This window comes from Choloepus didactylus, chromosome 9 (assembly GCF_015220235.1).
Source record: "Choloepus didactylus isolate mChoDid1 chromosome 9, mChoDid1.pri, whole genome shotgun sequence".
Lineage (NCBI taxonomy): Eukaryota > Metazoa > Chordata > Mammalia > Pilosa > Megalonychidae > Choloepus > Choloepus didactylus.
The window spans coordinates 25985325-26002456 of NC_051315.1; the positions used below are offsets into that span (position 1 = coordinate 25985325).

At 37.8% G+C, this 17132-nt stretch overlaps 1 protein-coding gene across 3 annotated transcripts in view; it reads left to right on the forward strand.

The window, feature by feature from the left end:
• The first annotated feature begins 1350 nt into the window (after positions 1 to 1350).
• HNMT (histamine N-methyltransferase) overlaps positions 1351 to 17132 on the forward strand; it is a 243679-nt gene continuing 227897 nt past the window's right edge. For all 3 annotated transcript variants that reach the window (XM_037848723.1, XM_037848726.1, XM_037848724.1), the window contains exons 1-2: positions 1351 to 1482; positions 1607 to 1753. In XM_037848723.1, coding sequence (XP_037704651.1) covers positions 1617 to 1753 — 137 coding nt within the window. In that variant the 5' untranslated portion in view covers positions 1351 to 1482; positions 1607 to 1616. The remainder of the gene's footprint in view (positions 1483 to 1606; positions 1754 to 17132) is intronic.

A 17132-nucleotide genomic window follows, 5' to 3' on the forward strand; every position in this document is an offset into this window, starting at 1 on the left:
TCATCAGTGAGGTGCATATGGAGAACAAACTCTGGAGAAGACGTCACAGGAAGCAAGGGAGGCTATGGCCGCAGGAAAAGATTGTTTCAGTTAAAGGAAGTTTTTAGTAGATTTGCAAGATGAGGGCAAGGATAATTCTTCTCAAAGAATAGCACACTATCCCCTTACTAAATATTTGTTCAATAGTATGAATAGATGAAGAAAGGTTTGGCATGAGTTCTAAAAAGAGGAATGGAAGATGGTAGTAGTAAGAGAACCAAAAACTTGGGAGACGCGATTTGAGGAAGGGGAAGTCTGGTTAGAGAAATATGGGAGTTGAAAGAGAACTAGGAGAGAGAGGCCTTTGCTCCAGGGATGAAGGAAGGACAGGAGGAGCTAGACAGGGATCAGCCAACCATGGCCAGTGTGTCAAATCCATCCCACCACCTATGTTTGTGCTGCCCCTGAGCTAGCAAGGGTTTTTACATTTTTAAATGATTGAAAAAAGATCAAAAGAAAAGTAATATGTCATGCCATATGAAAGAAATATAAACTTCAAATTTCAGCATCCATAAATAATATTTGTTGCCTTATTGCAGAAGGGACCAGTCTTCACCTATAGGGGGTGTAAAGATATCTTAAGCATTTCATGAATGCTACCTATTTAATTCTCACTACAAACGTGAGATAAAATTCATTATTCCCATTTTATTGATGAACCAACTGAAGCTTATCTGCCCTAGTCACACCGTTCACACATGGCAGTGTCAGAAACTACACCTGTGTCAACTTGCTTTTCCAAATTTTGCATTTTCCTCTAACGTAGAAGCTACTCTTCAGCTTGGAGTCCTTTGGTGGGTGATACCATTAGGCTTCAAAGGCCCAGTCAGGGTTCTGTATCCGTGATCCCTGTGCAGAAGCAGGTAGGGAAGATTCCTACAGACTAGGCTTTTACCCCCTTTTGCCCTCAGACTCCTGTCTTAACCTTTTTTCCCTTTTCCTGTTTGGCTCTTGAGACCCCCTGGCTACTATTTCTTCTTCCTCCCGGATGGTTTATTCTAAAAAGACTTCCTGAATTACCACAAACCAGTTAGCCTTTGGGGGATTGCCAGCAGATGAGTCTCAAGTTCAAGTGTTGAGACATGTAGAACATAAAACTTTCCTACAGAAAGCAAAAGCAAATGACAGTCCCTCAACAAAGATTTCAGCAGCTGTTGACTTTGCAAAGTGGCCTTATAGCTGTCTCAATTATTCCTGAATTTCTTGCCTTTGTCCCTTAAAGCAGCCACTTTCCCACTTGGAACTTGTGGCAGCTGCTGACAAAACAGGAAGTGATCTGAAGGCACGCTTTGTTTGTAGGCACTTTGTGAACTTCAGGAGTTTTAAAACAAGTTTTAGCAGTGTGTTTACTGCCTCATGAAACAACTGCGTAGGGATCAAAGTAGCAGTGCAAACTCTGGTACAAACAGTGCCTTAGAAATGAGCCCTGCACAAGAGGCTTTGGTGAGTGTTAAATTCAAAGCAGCCCTCTTTTGGATAGAAACTGGTTGGGGGTGGGGAGAGAAAGAGGGAACTGGGAAGGGAAGGAGGGGAAGTTAAACCTTCCTTCCCTCCCGGTCTTCCTTAGTAAACCAAATATGGCATCTTCCATGAGGAGCTTGTTTTCTGAGCACAGCAGATATGTAGAAGCTTTCCGGAGATTTCTCAACAGTTCCACGGAACACCAGTGCATGCAGGAATTCCTGGACAAGAAGCTGCCAGGCATAATAGCCAGGTAACAAAAGGGGACATTTTGTACTAGAGACAAGCCGCGGGCTCATTTTGTGCAAGTGATAGATGGCTCAGCCCAGCACGGGAGGCTGGGTGCAGGGATAAGGGCGAGCTAGTGACAGCAGCTCCCTCCCGCCCCTGCCGCCGCCCCGCTTCCCCGCTTCCCGGCTTCCCCGCTTCCCACTTCCCCTGCAGTGCTTTGGTTAGATCCTTTGCTTTAAACATTCAAGGGCTCAATTCTTGCTGTATTTCCAGCTGCAAAGAGATAAGCCTTAACCATTTAAAGGCACAAATCCATGTTCATTTAGGAAAAAGATAAGATACTAATCTTTGAACTCAAAATTTTCAGCCCTCCTCCAAATTTTGCATTTCAAATAAATCCCAAATGGAGTCTACTATTCTTTCCGTTAGAATCAAATAGGAATGATTGCCAAATACTGTTTGCCCCTGAGAATAGCGTGGGTACCTCTCAGTTCTCACAATATCCATTTTAAATTCATTTTCTTGTCCATTATTGTGATTATCACTCAAAAAACAGTCTGTTCCTTTCAACTTAATATTAGCTTCTTGGCCCTAAAAAAAGCATTTTCCTACTATCAGTGAAACTCACTAGTTCCTATCCTCCTCCCAGACTTTTTTTTTTCTTTCTTTTTTTTTTTTGGTGATTAATGTGTTCAATTTGTGCCAGAACTGATAAGCATTATGAGAGTAACAGATTCCACATGCTAACGATAATCAAATCATCTATCTGGGGATGGATTGCTGTAACGTAACTTTGCTTCAGGATATAATGATGGAAAACTGGGAAAAAATGACTGACTGACTGTGGGTCCAATTTGCAACAGCAGAGAAACCTAATATTTTATCTTTTCTGGGTTGCACTATTGTAGGCCTGAAATTCTTTCCCCAGGGCAGCGTTTCTGCCTGACCACAGCAGACAGGGTTGGATGAACACTGAATTAGGGCTTCCTTTATGTTTTCTGTTCCTGTTTTTAAATGTTAATTTTTAAAAAGACTATTTATTATATATAAATTAATATGTAATAGAATAATGAAGCAAAAATGAAATCAGATGACAATTTCTTATCTAGAAACTATTTATAGTTTACCTCTGAGTCTTTTTGCTCATACCTAAAAGCAAAGGTAATGAACTAATATCTAAGTTATCAAGTTTTCTTCCAATACTAAACATCTTTGTTTATGTCTGTAGCTTATTCAGGTTTTTTTGTTTGTTTTGTTCTGTTTTGTTTTCTTCAGCCATGTAGTTTTTTTCAAGAGATTCTGTGGATGAATATAACATAGTAAATCGTGACCCCGTCCTTCTCTGTTGTCAGGGTGTATATAATATGGGAATATTTGAATGTAAAATTTCTGAAAAGACTGAAGAATTTTCAAGGGCATAATCTAGTTTGCATTTTAATGGTAATATATAATTAGGAATGATTTGAACTAAGTGCCATTTATTAAGAAAGTAGTTTTTCCTGATGGTGATGTTTGGAATGGAATGTAGCTGAAAGACCTCTAAAAGTGTTGCTGAAAGTTATTTATAAGTACGCAACACACTTGCTTGATTTTTCATTTTTATTAAAGTAAGACATGCAATCTTGTAAAAAGTCAGACGATTCTAAAAAGCTTATAATAACAATAAAGCAAAATAGCAGTCCTTACCCTACCTCCTCCCACCGGAGTCTTCCTCTCCAGAAGTAACCACTGGCCACACTTTGAAACTTTGTCATTTCTTACAGTTTTCTTTCCTAATTCTAACTGACATGATAGTCAAATCTTTCTTGATTTTGTTGTATTAAAATAGCTAAGTAAACATGTACATTTTTCTTCCCCATAAAATCAAATGTATTTATAGCAAAAACTTTGTTTAAAAAATTTGAGCATTTGTGTCATTTTGCCTATGTATATATTCATAGTTGAACAATGCTTATACCATAATTTTACATCTCCTTGTATGTGCTTTTTTTTTTTCCTAGAGTTAACTATTGTCTTGATTTTAGTTTGTTTGCTTTCTGTTTTGTGTACTCATCACTACTTACACCCCAAGCCTGAAGTATTAATCTCCGCTCAATATATTTAAACAGAACAAGAACTCTTAGTTTTTCCCAAGGGAACATCTTTCCTGGAGGCCTCTGTTCTCGTCCAATCTGGGTGATTTGTTCTTGGCCTCTTGTACTACTTTTGATCAGGGAATTGACTGCACCTTCTGGGAATTCTGTTCTCCTCTCTCCAGGGTTTGGATGCCCAGATTCTGGATCCCTTGCCTTTCTTTTCTTGTTTTGTTTTGTTTTTTTTTCTAGTCCATTTCTTTAGAGTTCATCCTTTAAGAGCTTCCCAGAAAGGGTGTATGGGAGGTACACTTTTTGAGACTGTATGTTTGAAAATGCCCTCACTTTACAATTACCCTTGTTAGGTAGTTTGTCTGAATATAGAACTCTAGGCTGAAAATGAGTGTATCAGAAATTCCAAGGCATTTTTTTTTAAATTGTCTTTTAGCTACTAGAGTTGCTGTTGAGAAATCTAATGTCACCCAAATTCCTGATCTTTGGCATGTGAGTTTTTTGTTAGTGTTAATTTGTTTTTTGTTTGCTTGTTTCTTTTCCCTCCTTGGAACTTTTTAGGATATTCTCTTATCTCTAGTATTCTGAAATTTTAAGGTGATAACTTTTTCATCCGTTTCAGGGAATATTCCCTGGGACCTTTCAATCAAAATTCATATCCTGTAGTTCTGGGAAGCTTTTGTATATTTAATCATTCCTACCCTCTGTTTTCTCTTTCTAGAACTTCTCTTCCTCAAACACAAGACCCCCTTAATTGATTCTCTAAGACTATTTTTCAGTCCTTCTATAAATTTTCTTTTGTTAAATTTTTAATTTCCAGGAGTGTTCATTTTTTATAGCTTCCTGTTCATCTTTCACAGATGCAATACCTTCTCTTAGCTATTATACAACTCTCCTCTGCTCCTTGCATGTTCTGAGTTTCCTTTTTGTTTCTTCTCTCTCAGGTTATAAGAGTTCCCCAACTACCTGATAAGTCTTGGTTTTCCATCTAACCAAATAATGAGGCACTGAAAAGCAGTCTGGATGCTTCTTGTTTATATAGGGACAGGGCTTAGTTGAGTGGGTGCATCACTGTGGTATTTGGGCATAGACTCAGTTGTTCCCTGCGAGATCCCCATGTCAGTATGGGAACTCTCCCTGGATAGTTTGTTTTTCTGGAGAGGAATTCCTCAATCCCCTATCAGGGTGGAGGGGAGGTATATAATATATAGCTATAAATAGTAAAGGTTTTTTTTAGTTGTTGCTACGTTTAGATCCTTGCCATGAAAATATTTTCAATAATTATTAGTTATAATAATGTAAGAAATGTGATAATAGTATCAAACTCATGGAAGAGTTGTGAGATTAAAAGAGTTAATTTATGTAATTCACTTAGCTGTGCCTGGAATAATAATTGCTAACATATCTTGAATGCTTGGCATGTGTAGACATGTTTCTAAGAGAGTAAGATGAATTAACTCATTTAATCCCCACAGCTCATTCATGAGTTAGCTATTATTTTTTTGATGCAATATCTTTAAAATGTTTTTTAAATGGAGAAGTTGTAGGTTCACAGAAAAATTATGTAAAAAATACAGCATTCCCATATACCCCCTCTTCTTTTTTTTTTTTAAAGTAGTTTTGTTTGCAGACCAGACAATCCATCTGATGTGTACATTCAGTGGCTCTCAGTATAATCAGAGTTGTGCTTTCATCAACACACTTTTACAACATTTTCATTGTTCCAAAAAGAAAAATTCCATATGCCTTATACCCTGTTACTATTGAATTAACATTGGCTTGGTACCTTTGTTACAACTGATGGAAGAATATTATAATAATGTTAACTATAGTTCATAGTTTACATTAGGTGTATCTTTACCCATATACCACCCACTTATTAACACCTTGTAATACTGACATACATTTGCTCTAGTTCATAAAAAAACACGTATTTATGCCATTAACCACCTTTATTGTCCACAGCAGGATTTACTGTGTTATACAGTCCCATGTTTCATCCTCTAGCTCCCCTTCTAGTGACATACACAAACCATAACTTCCCCTTTCAATGAAAATCACACACATGATTCAGCACCATTAGTTACACTCATGATAATATGCCATCATCACCTCTATCTATTTCCAAACATTTGAAGTCCACCTTATTAAAAATTCTGCTCAAATTAAGTAATAGCTCCTGTTCTTTACCCTCATTCTAACTTCTGGTAACCTATATTCTAGATATTAACTCTATGAGTTTGCTCATTATATTTAGTTAATATTAGTGAGATCATACAATATTTGTCCTTTTGTGTCTGGCTCATTTCACTCAACATAATGTCTTCAGGTACATTCATGTTGTCACATGTATCAGAACTTCATTTCTTCTTACAGTTGAATAATCCATTGTGTGTATATACAAAATTTTGTTTATCCGTTCTTCAGTTGATGGACAATTGGGTTTCTGTCCTTTGGCGATTGTGAATATTGCCAATGTGAACATCAGTATGCAAGTGTGTTCGTGTCCCTGCCTTCAGTTCTACTGGGTATATACCTAGTAGCGGGATTGGCAGGTCATATGGCGGCTCTATACTTAACTTTCTGAGAAACTGCCAGACTGTCTTCCACAGAGAGTGTACCATTTTACATTCCTATCATGTCTCCAACATGTTCCTCTCCAACACTTGCAGTTTTCTGTTTTTTTTCAATGGTAGCCGTTCTAGTAGGTGTCAGATGATATCTTGTGTTTTTGATTTTCATTTCCCTAATAGCAAATGATGTCGAGCATCTTTTCACGTGCTTTTCAGCCCTTTCATTTCCTCTTTGGACTAATGTCTGTCAAGTCTTTTCTGATTTCTAATTGGGTTGTTTGCCTTTTTGTTGTTGAGTTGTAGAATTTCTTTATATATTCTGGATATTAAAACCTTATCGGATATGTGATTTCCTAATATTTTCTTCCATTGTCTAGGCTGCCTTTTCACCCTTTTGACAAAATCCTTTGAAGCCCTGAGTCTTCAGTGTTGAGGAGGTCCCATTTATCTCTTTATTAATTCATTGCTTGTGCTTTGAGGATAAAGTCTGAGAAACCACCCCCTACCAAAAGATCTTGAAGATACTTTTTACATTTTCTTCTAGGAGTTTTATGGTTCTGGGTTCTATATTTAGGTCTTTGATCCATTTTGAGTTAATATTTGTATAAGGAGTGAGATGGGGTCCTCTTTCATTCTTTTACTTATGGATATCCAGTTCTCCCAGAACCACTTGTTGAAGAGACTGTTCTGTCCCAGTTGAGTAGACTTGGCAGCCTTGCCTAAAATCAATTGACCATAAATGTGTGTGTCTATTTCTGGACTTTCAATCTGGTTCCATTGATCAATATGTCTATCTTTATGCCAGTACCATGCTGTTTTGGCCACCTGTAGTTTTGTAATATGCTTTAAAGTCAGGAAGTGTGAGTCCTCCAACTTCTTTCTTTTTCAAGATGTTTTTGACTATTAGGGGCCCATACCCTTCCAGATAAATTTGATACTTGTTATTTCCAATTCTGCAAAGTAAGCTGTAGGAATTTTCACAGGGACTGTGTTGAATTTGTAAATCAATTTGGGTAAAACTGACATCTTAATGATATTTACTCTTTCAATCCATGAATACAGAATGTCCTTCCATTTATGCAGGTCTTTGATTTTTCTTAGCAATATTTTGTTGTTTTCTTAATACAGGTTTTTTTATATCCTTGGTTAAAGTTATTCCTAGGTATTTGATTCTTTTAGTTGCTATTTAACTAAATTTCCTCCTCAGAGTGCTCATTATTGTGTATAGAAACACTTCTCATTTGTGTTTGTTGATCTATCCCGCCCCTGTGCGGAACTCGTTTATTAGCCCTAGTAGCTTTGTTGTTGATTTTTGGGGACTTTCTAAATATGGAAACATGTCATCTGCCAATAATGAAGGTTTTACTTCTTCCTTTCCAATTTGGATGCCTTTTAATTCTTTTTCTTGCCTAATTTCTCTAGCTAGAACTTCTAGCACAATGTTGAATAGCAGTGGTGACAGTGGGCATCCTTGACTTCTTCCCAATCTTAGAAGAAAGCTTTGTCTTTCACCATTGAGTATGATGTTAGCTAGCTGTGGGTTTTTCATATATGCCCTATACCATGTTGTGGAAGTTTCCTTGTATTCCTGTCTTTTGAAGTGTTTTTTCAAGAACCAATGTTGGATTCTGTCAAATGCCTTTTCTGTGTCAATCAGGATGATCATCTGTTTTTTACCTCCATTTTTAAACATGGTGTAGCATATTTATTGATTTTCTTATGCTGAACCATCCTTGCATATCTGGGTTAAAACATGGTATATATTTTAATATGTTGTTGGATTTGATCTGTCAGTATTGTGTTGAGGATTTTTGCATCTATATCTATAAGAGAAATTGGTCTGTAATGTTCTTCTTTTGTATTATCTTTCTCTGGCTTTGGTATGTGGGTGATGTTGGCCTCATAGAATGAGGTGGGTATTCCTTCCTCTTCCATTTTGGATGGGTTTGAGTAAGATTGGTAATAATTCTTATTGAAATGATTAGGAGAATTCACCTGTGAAGGCATTTGGTCCCAGTCTTTTCTTTTTTGGGAAGTTTTTGATCATTGAACCAATCTCTTGTAATTGCTCTGTTGAGATCGTCTGTTCCTTCTAGAGTCAGTGGAGGTTGTTCGTATTTTTCTAGGAATTTGTCTGTTTCGTCTAGGTTGTCTGATTTGTTTGCATACAGATTTTCATAGTATCCTTTTCTAATCCTTTTTGTTTCTGTAGGGCCACAATAATGTCTCCCTTCTCATTTCTGATTTTATTTATTTGCATCTTCAGTCTTTCATTTTTTTTGTCGCTGTAGCTAAGGGTTGGCTATTTTTTTTGATCTTTTCAAAGAGCCATCTTTTGAGTTTTTAATGCTCTCTTTTTTTTTTCATTCTCAATTTCATTTATTTCTGTTCTAATTTTTATTTCTTTCCTTCTGTTTGCTTTGGGTTTACTTTGTTTTCCTTTTTCTGGTTCCTTCAGGTATACAGTTAGGTCTTTGATTTTAGCTCCTTCTTCTCTTTTAATGTAACCATTTAGGGCTATAAATTTCCCTCTAAGTACTGACTTCACTGCAGCCCTTAAGTTTTGATATGTTGTGTCCTTGTTTTCATTCATCTTGCAACATTTATTGATTTTCCTTGCAATTTCTTGGACTCACAGCTTGTATGAGAGTCTGTTATTTAACTTCCATGAATTTGTGGATTTTGCAGTTCTCTGCCTGTTACTGATGTCCAGTTTCAGTCCATTAGGGTCAAAGAAGATGCTTTTTATATTCTCAATCTTTTAAAATTTATTGACACTTGTTTTGTAACCCAGCAGGTGGTCTATCTTGGAAAATGATCCCATACACCTGAGAAGAATGTATATCCTGCTGTTTGGGGGTGAAATTTCTGTATATGTCTGTTAGGTATCATTCATTTATCACATTATTCAAGTTCTCTGCTTCCTTATTAATCTTCTGTATAGATGTTCTGTCTATTTATGAGAGTTGTATATTGAAGTCTCCAACTGTTACTGTAGAGGTATCTATTTCTCCCTTCAGTTTGCCAGTGTTTGCCTCATTCATTTTGGGGTGCCACGGTTAGAAGCATAAGTATTTAATTTTTACTTATTTTTGTTGACTTGCCTTTTTTCTTAATATGTAGTGTTCTTTGTCTGTTATAACAGCTCTTGACTTAATGTCTATTTTCTCTGATATTAGTACAGCTACCCCAGCTCCTTTGTGGTTACTATTTGCATGGAATATCTTTTTCCATCCTCTCACTTTTTTAAAAATTAAATTCAGTTTTATTGAAACATATTCACATACCATACAATCATCCATGGTGTACAATCAACTGTTCACAGAACCATCATATATAAAGTTATACATTCATCACCCCAATCTATTTTTGAACATTTTCCTTACATCAGAATCAGAGTAAGAATAAAAAATAAAAGTAAAAAAGAATACCCAAATCATCCCCCCCATCCCATCCTATTTTTCATTTAGTTTTTGTCCCCATTTTTCTACTCATCCATCCATACGCTAGATAAAGGGAGTGCGATCCACAAGGTTTACACAGTCACACTGTCACCCCTTGTAAGCTACATTGTTATACAGTCATCTTCAAGAGTCAAGGCTACTGGGTTGGAATTGCATAGTTTCAGGTGTTAACTTCTAGCTATTCCAATACAGTAAAACCTAAGAGGTGTTATCTATATAGTGCATAAGAATGTCCACCAGAGTGACTTCTTGACTCCCATTTGAAATCTCTCAGCCACTGAAGCTTTATTTTGTTTCATTTCATATCCCCCTTTTGGTCAAGAAGATATTCTCAATTCTACAATGCCAGGTCCAGATTCATCCCCAGGAGTCATATCTTGCGTTGCCAGGGAGATTTTCAACCTTGGGAGTCAGGTCCCACGTAGAAGGGAGGGCAGTGAGTTCACCTGCCGAGGTGGCTCAGTTAGACAGAGGGCCACATCTGAGCAACAAAGAGGTACTCCGGGAGACTCTCAGGCACAATTGTATGCAAGTTTAGCCTCTCCTTTGCAGTAACGAGCTTCATAAGGGCAAGTCCCACGATAGCGGGCTTGGCACGTCAAACCGCCAGTCCTCAATGTTTGCGACAACATCAGCATCAGTCCAGGTGAGGAGGTCCAACACCTCCGCATTTTCCCCCAGTTCCTCAGGGGGGCCCTGCAAATATATTTTTATTCTCTGCCCAAATTACTTTGGGATGTGTCACTATTTCACTCTAACCTATACTAACCTACCATATCTCACTTCCTGTTCAAAGTTCCATGTAATTGTGTTGTTTGAACAAACTGACTGTAGAGTTATACTGTTTAAAAAATATAGATCCTGCACCAAATAGACATCTCTTCCCTTGGTCTCACATGGAAGTTGAAGTTTTAAAACATAGTGAGTTTTGACCTTTACCCTTTGGCCTGGTTTGCCCTAGTCTTAACCAGATCTGCTTCATTCATATCACTAATTGGTCTGGGCTTTTTTCAGCTTTTTTTTTTTAAGTTGCTGTATGCACTAATACTGACAGTCATATCTGCTGAGCTCTAGCTCTGACTTTCAGGTGTCACACAGGTACCCAATGTTCCAGAGACCAATCAGGTTATACACAAAGGGATCAGCATCTCCGAGTTTGGAGACAGCCCTTACAATTCAGGAATAGATTTGACTTCTGTAAGAGCTTACAATCTAGGGACCATTACAATAATCATTCCCCTATTAGGCTGTGTTCTAAGATTCACTTCTAAGTTTACACATTGTAGTTAGTCCACATTGGTGAGGCATTATAGTGTTTGCCTTTGTTTTTGGTGTACTTCACTCAAAATGCTGTGTACAGGATCCATTCACCTCATTGCATGTCTCACAGCTTCACTCCTTCTCATAGTTGCTCAATATTCCATTGTATGCAGGCACAACAGTTCACCATTCTGTTCCTCAGTCTGTGTACCCTTAGGCTACGTCCATCAATTGCAAATCATGAATACTGCCTCCATGAACACCAGTGTGCAAATGTCCATTCATGTCTCTGCTCTCAGATCTTCCAATTACATACTCCATAGTGAGGTTGCAGGACCTTATGGCCCCCACATACTTAGCGTTTTGTGGAACCACCACACCTCCAGAAAGGCTACGCCATTCTGCCTGCTCATCCACAGTAGATAGGTGCATCCTTCTCTCCATGTTTTCTCCAACACTTTTACTTCTATTTATATTTTTTCCTACAATTTGGTAGAGTTATATTCACAAGCATACATTTATCCACAGTGTACAGTCAGTTGTTCATGGTATCATTATAAAGCTATATATTTATCACCACAATCAGCACTTCAACATATTGATTACTACAAAAAAAAAGTTTTTTTTTCTTAGAAAATAATAAAAATGATAAAAAGCAAAGTAACATGTCATACAATGCAATATAGTAGTAAGGACAGAAAACAATACCAATACCAAGAATCCCATATCCCTCCCTTATATCCCCCTCTCATACACATGTAGCTTTGGTATATTGCCTTTGTTACATTTAATGGAAACGTATTACAATGTTCCTGTTGACCATAGACTCCACTTTGCTTTATGTTTTTTTCCAAATACCATCCCTTTTTCAGCACTCTGCATGGCTGACATTCATTTGCTCTCCCACATGTAAAAACATTTTTATATTTGTACGTTTAGTAACAGTCATTGGCCACTTCAGTTTTTGCTGAGTTATACAGTCGCAGTTGTTATCTATCTTCACCTCTGCTGTCATACAGTCCCCTATACCACCTCTTTCAGCTTTTATCACATCTTTGTTCAGTGTACCTATAATATTGTGCTACCATCAGACAGTATTATGCTATGTATTTCTGGATCTATACAATCATTCCTGCTGAACATTCTGTAGTCCTTCAGGATCAAATGCCCGATCTCTACCTTCTTTCTATCTCCTGGTAGACTGTGTTGTCAGCTTTTAACTCTCAAAGTTTGCTCATTAATGTTTGTTCATATTAGTGAGACCATACAGTTTCTGTCCTTTTGTTTCTGGCTAACTTCACTCAACATAATGTCCTCAAGGTTCATCCACCTTATTATGTGTTCCATGTCTTTGTTCTGTCTTACAGCTGCATAATATTCCATCATGTGTGTATACCACAGTTTGTTTATCCATTTGTCCATTGATTGGCATTGGGGCTGTTTCCATCTCTTGGCAGTCATGAATAATGCTGCAATAAACATCGGTTTACAAATGTCTGTTTGTGTCTTAACTTTCAACTCCTCTGAGTATATACCTAGCAATGGAATAACTGGGTCATATGGCAAATCTGTACTTAGCTTCCTGAGGAACCTCCACATTGTCTTGCAGCATGGTTGCACCACTCTGCATTCCCACCAACAATGAATAAGTGTGCCTCTTTCTCCACATCCTCTCCAGCACTTGTAATTTTGTTTTTTGGATAATGGCCATTCTGGTAGGTGTGAGATGATATCTCATTGTGGTTTTGATTTGCATTTCCCGAATAGCCATTGAAGTTGAGCATTTTTCATACATTTGTGAGCCATTTGTATCCCTTCTTCAGAAAAGTGTCTGTCCATGTCTTTTGCCCAGTTTTTTTTAAATTTTTTTATCTTCATTTTATTGAGATATATTCACACACCATGCAGTCATGCAAAACAAATCGTACATTCTATTGTTCACAGTACCATTACATAGTTGTACATTCATCACCTAAATCAATCCCTGACACCTTCATTAGTACACACACAAAAATAACAAGAATAATAATGAAAGTGAAAAAGAGCAATTGCAGTATAAAAGAACACTGGGTACCTTTGTCTGTCTGTTTGTTTCCTTCCCCTATTTTTCTACTCATCCATCCATAAACTAGACCAAGGGGAGTGTGGTCCTTATGGCTTTCCCAATCCCATTGTCACCCCTCATAAGCTACATTTTTATACAATTGTCTTTGAGATTCATGGGTTCTGGGTTGTAGTTTGCTAGTTTCAGGTATCCACCACCAGCTACCCCAATTCTTTAGAACCAAAAAAGGGTTGTCTAAATTGTGCATAAGAGTGCCCACCAGAGTGACCTCTCGGTTCCTTTTGGAATATCTCTGCCACTGAAGCTTATTTCATTTCCTTTCACATCCCCCTTTTGGTCAAGAAGATGTTCTCCGTCCCACGATGCCAGGTCTACATTCCTCCCCGGGAGTCATATTCCACGTTGCCAGGGAGATTCACTCCCCTGGGTGTCTGATCCCACATAGGGGGGAGGGCAGTGATTTTACCTTTCAAGTTGGCTTAGCGAGAGAGAGAGTTTTGCCCAGTTTTAAGTTGGATTGTTTGTCTTTCTGTTATTGAGTTGTAGGATCCCTTTATATATTCGGGATCTTAAACCCTTATCTGATGTGTGGTTTCCAAATATCATCTCCCATTGTGTAGGTTGCCTTTTTACTTTTCTGACAAAGTCCTTTGATGTATGAAAGTGTTAAATTTTGAGGAGATCCCATTTGTCTATTTGTTCTTTGGTTGCTCATGCCGTGGGTGTGAGGTCTAGGAAACCACCTCCTATCACAAGATCTTTAAGATACTGCCCTACATTTTCTTCTAAGAGTCTTATTGTCTTCGTGCTAATGGTTAGGTCTTTGATCCAATTAGAGTTAATTTTTGTATAAGGAGTCCTCTTTCATTCTTTTGGAAATGGATATCCAGTTCTCCAAACACCATTTATTGAAGAGGCTGCTCTGTCCCAGTTGCTTTGGTTTGACTGCCTTATCAAAGATCAGTTGTTCTTAGATGCCAGAGTCTACTTCTGAACACTCATTTCGATTCCATTGGTCAGTATATCTGTCCTTATGCCAGTACCATGCTGTTTATTCCACTGTAGCTTTGTAATATGTTTCAGAGTTAGGTAGTGTGAGACCTCACACCTCGTTCCTCTTTCTCAAGATATTTTTGGGTATTCGGGCCAGCTTGCCCTTCCAAATAAATTTAGTTATTGGTTTTTCTATTTCTGTAAAGTAAATTGTTGAGATTTTAATTGATATTGCATTGAATCCATAAATTGGTTTAGGTAAAATTGCCATCTTAACTATATTTAGTCTTCCAATCCATGAACATGGTATGTTCTTCCATTCTTTTTAGGTCCTGTTCAATTTCTTTTAGCAGTTTCTTAATAGTTTTCTGTGTCTTTTGTGTGCTTGGTTAAGTTTATTCCTAAATACTTGATTCTTTTGGTTGCTATTGTAAATGTTATTTTTTTTTCTTAATTTCCTTCTCTTGTTACACATTCCTTGTGTATAGGAACACTACAGGTTTTTGTGTATTGATCTTGTAGCCTGCCACTTTGCTATATTCATTGACTACTTCTAGTAGGTTTGCTGTAGATTTTTTCTGGATCTTCTACATGTAGAATCATGTCATCTGCAAACAGTGAAACTTTTACTTTTTCCTCTCCAATTTGGATGCATTTTATTTCTATTTCTCGCCTAATTGCTCTAGCTAGCACTTCCAGCACAATGTTGAATAACATTGGTGACAGTGGGCATCCCTGTCTTGTTCCTAATCTTAGAGGGAAAACTTGCAGTCTCTCCCCATTGAGTATGATGTTAGCTGTGGGTTTTTCATATATTGCCTTTATCATATTGAGAAAATTCCCTTCTATTCCTATCCTTTGAAGTGTTTTCATCAGGAAAGGATATTGAATTTTGTCAGATGCCTTTTCTGCATCAATCGACATGATCATGTGGTTTTTCTGCTTTCATTTATTGATGTGGTGTATTGCCTTAATTGATTTTCTTATGTTGAACCAGCCTTGTATACCTGAAATAAATCCCACCTGGTTGCAGTGTATAATTCTTTTAATTTGCTGCTGGATTCAATTTGCAAGTATTTTGTTGAGGATTTCTGCATCGATACTCATTAAAGAGATTGTTCTATAATTTTCTTTTTTTGCAGTGTCTTTGTCTGATTTTGGTATTAGGGTGATGTTGGCTTCATAGAATGAATTAGGTACTTTCCCTCTTCTTACCTTAAATATATCATACCACTTCATTCTTACCCCCATGGTTTCTGATGAGAAATCAGCACTTAGTCTTATTGAGGATCCCTTTATGTATGACAAATTGCTTTTCTTGTGCTGCTCTCAGGATTCTCTCTTTATCTTTGGCATTTGACATTCTCATTATATGTGTCTTATAGTAGGTCTGTTAGGATTTATTCTGTTTGCAATATGTTGCACTTCTTGGATATGTCTATTTATGTCTTTCATAAGAGTTGGGATGTTTTTGGCCATTATTTCCTCCACTATTCTTTCTGCCCCTTTTCCCTTCTCTTCTCCTTCTGGGACACTAGAAAGAGTCAATTTCATGTAGTCCCTCAAATCCCTAAGACATTGCTCAATTGTTTCTATTCTTTTCTCTATCTGTTCTTCAGTCTGTATGATTTTGATTGCCCTTTCTTCTAGTTAACTGATTCTATCCTCTGCCTATTCAAGTCTGCCATTGTATGCCTCTAGAGTATTTTCAGTCTCCATTATTGTGCCTTTCATCCCCATAATTTATTTTTTTCTTTTTATACTTTCAGCTTCTCCTTTATGCTCACACTTTGTTTCATTAATATCCTTTAGTTCTATATCTGTATTTTCCTTCATCTCCTTGAATTGATTTAGATGTTTTCGAACTTCTTCGATTAGTTTTTCAAATTCTGTGTCGCCTCTGAAGTTTTCATTTGTTTCCTTGACTGAGCCATATCTTCTTGTTTCTTAGTACAGGTTGAAATTTTTTGGTGATGTCTGGACATCTAATTATCTTTATGAGTTAAACTCTGAAGTTCTGTTTCTCCTCTTGTCTAGGGTTTTACTGTCTGTTGGCTTTGTTGAAGGCTTTTGACACTTGGTCCAACTTACTCTGGACCTTTACAGTAGCCCATGTTTAGCTGTTCAGATTTTCTCAGCTCTTCTTCATCTGATTCTTGCCCTGGATACGCAGTACAATTTTTAAGATTCCATTTTTGTGCAGCTGTTTTACTTCCAGGAGAGACTTGATCTGTTTTGTTTTTGTGCAAAATTTTCTCCCTAGGTCCTCTGATTTGCCTACGTTCTTTCCCTTACTCAGTTCCCTCTTTTCCCTACACTTTACAGTTCTAGGACCCTTTCTGTCACACAGCAGCTTCACCACCCCCACCCCCCCGTTTTCTTTCTGTGAGGCTTTTCTGCCTCTGGTTTCTTCCACCTTAGAGTATCCCACCCTGGGTCCCAGAAGGGGTCAATCCAGAAAAGTGGGTCAATCCAGACAAGTCCAATTTGTGTTAGGTGGTCCATCCAACAGCAACTGGACTGCATGTATGCCCCTCTTGCCATAGTTCTACCTCTGTCTTGTCTGTCCCCTTGGGTGCCCCTTTGTATGTAACATATCTCATTGGCTTTTGGTAAACTCTCGGTCTCTGCAGATTTGGGTCCCTGTGCCTGGATATTCGTGGTATTCTAACCCATGACTGTGAGTGGCTCTGTAGTCTGCATTGTGGCAGGAGGGACCTGCCTGTCTACCCCTCCCATGCTACGAGGGGCTGAGTGATGGTGATGGGTGAGGGGTCCAGATGCTGAGGTATGGGACAAAATTTCCTGCCTGATTTTGGATAATTTTTTTCTTCAAATACACATTTGTGGAGTCCTTCTCCAGTCTGTATCATCCTCCAGAGTTCTGAGCAAGTGGGTTTTATCATTTTATTTATTGACTCTGAAGGAAGAGTTTTCTGGGGGATGTCTTATTATGCCATGT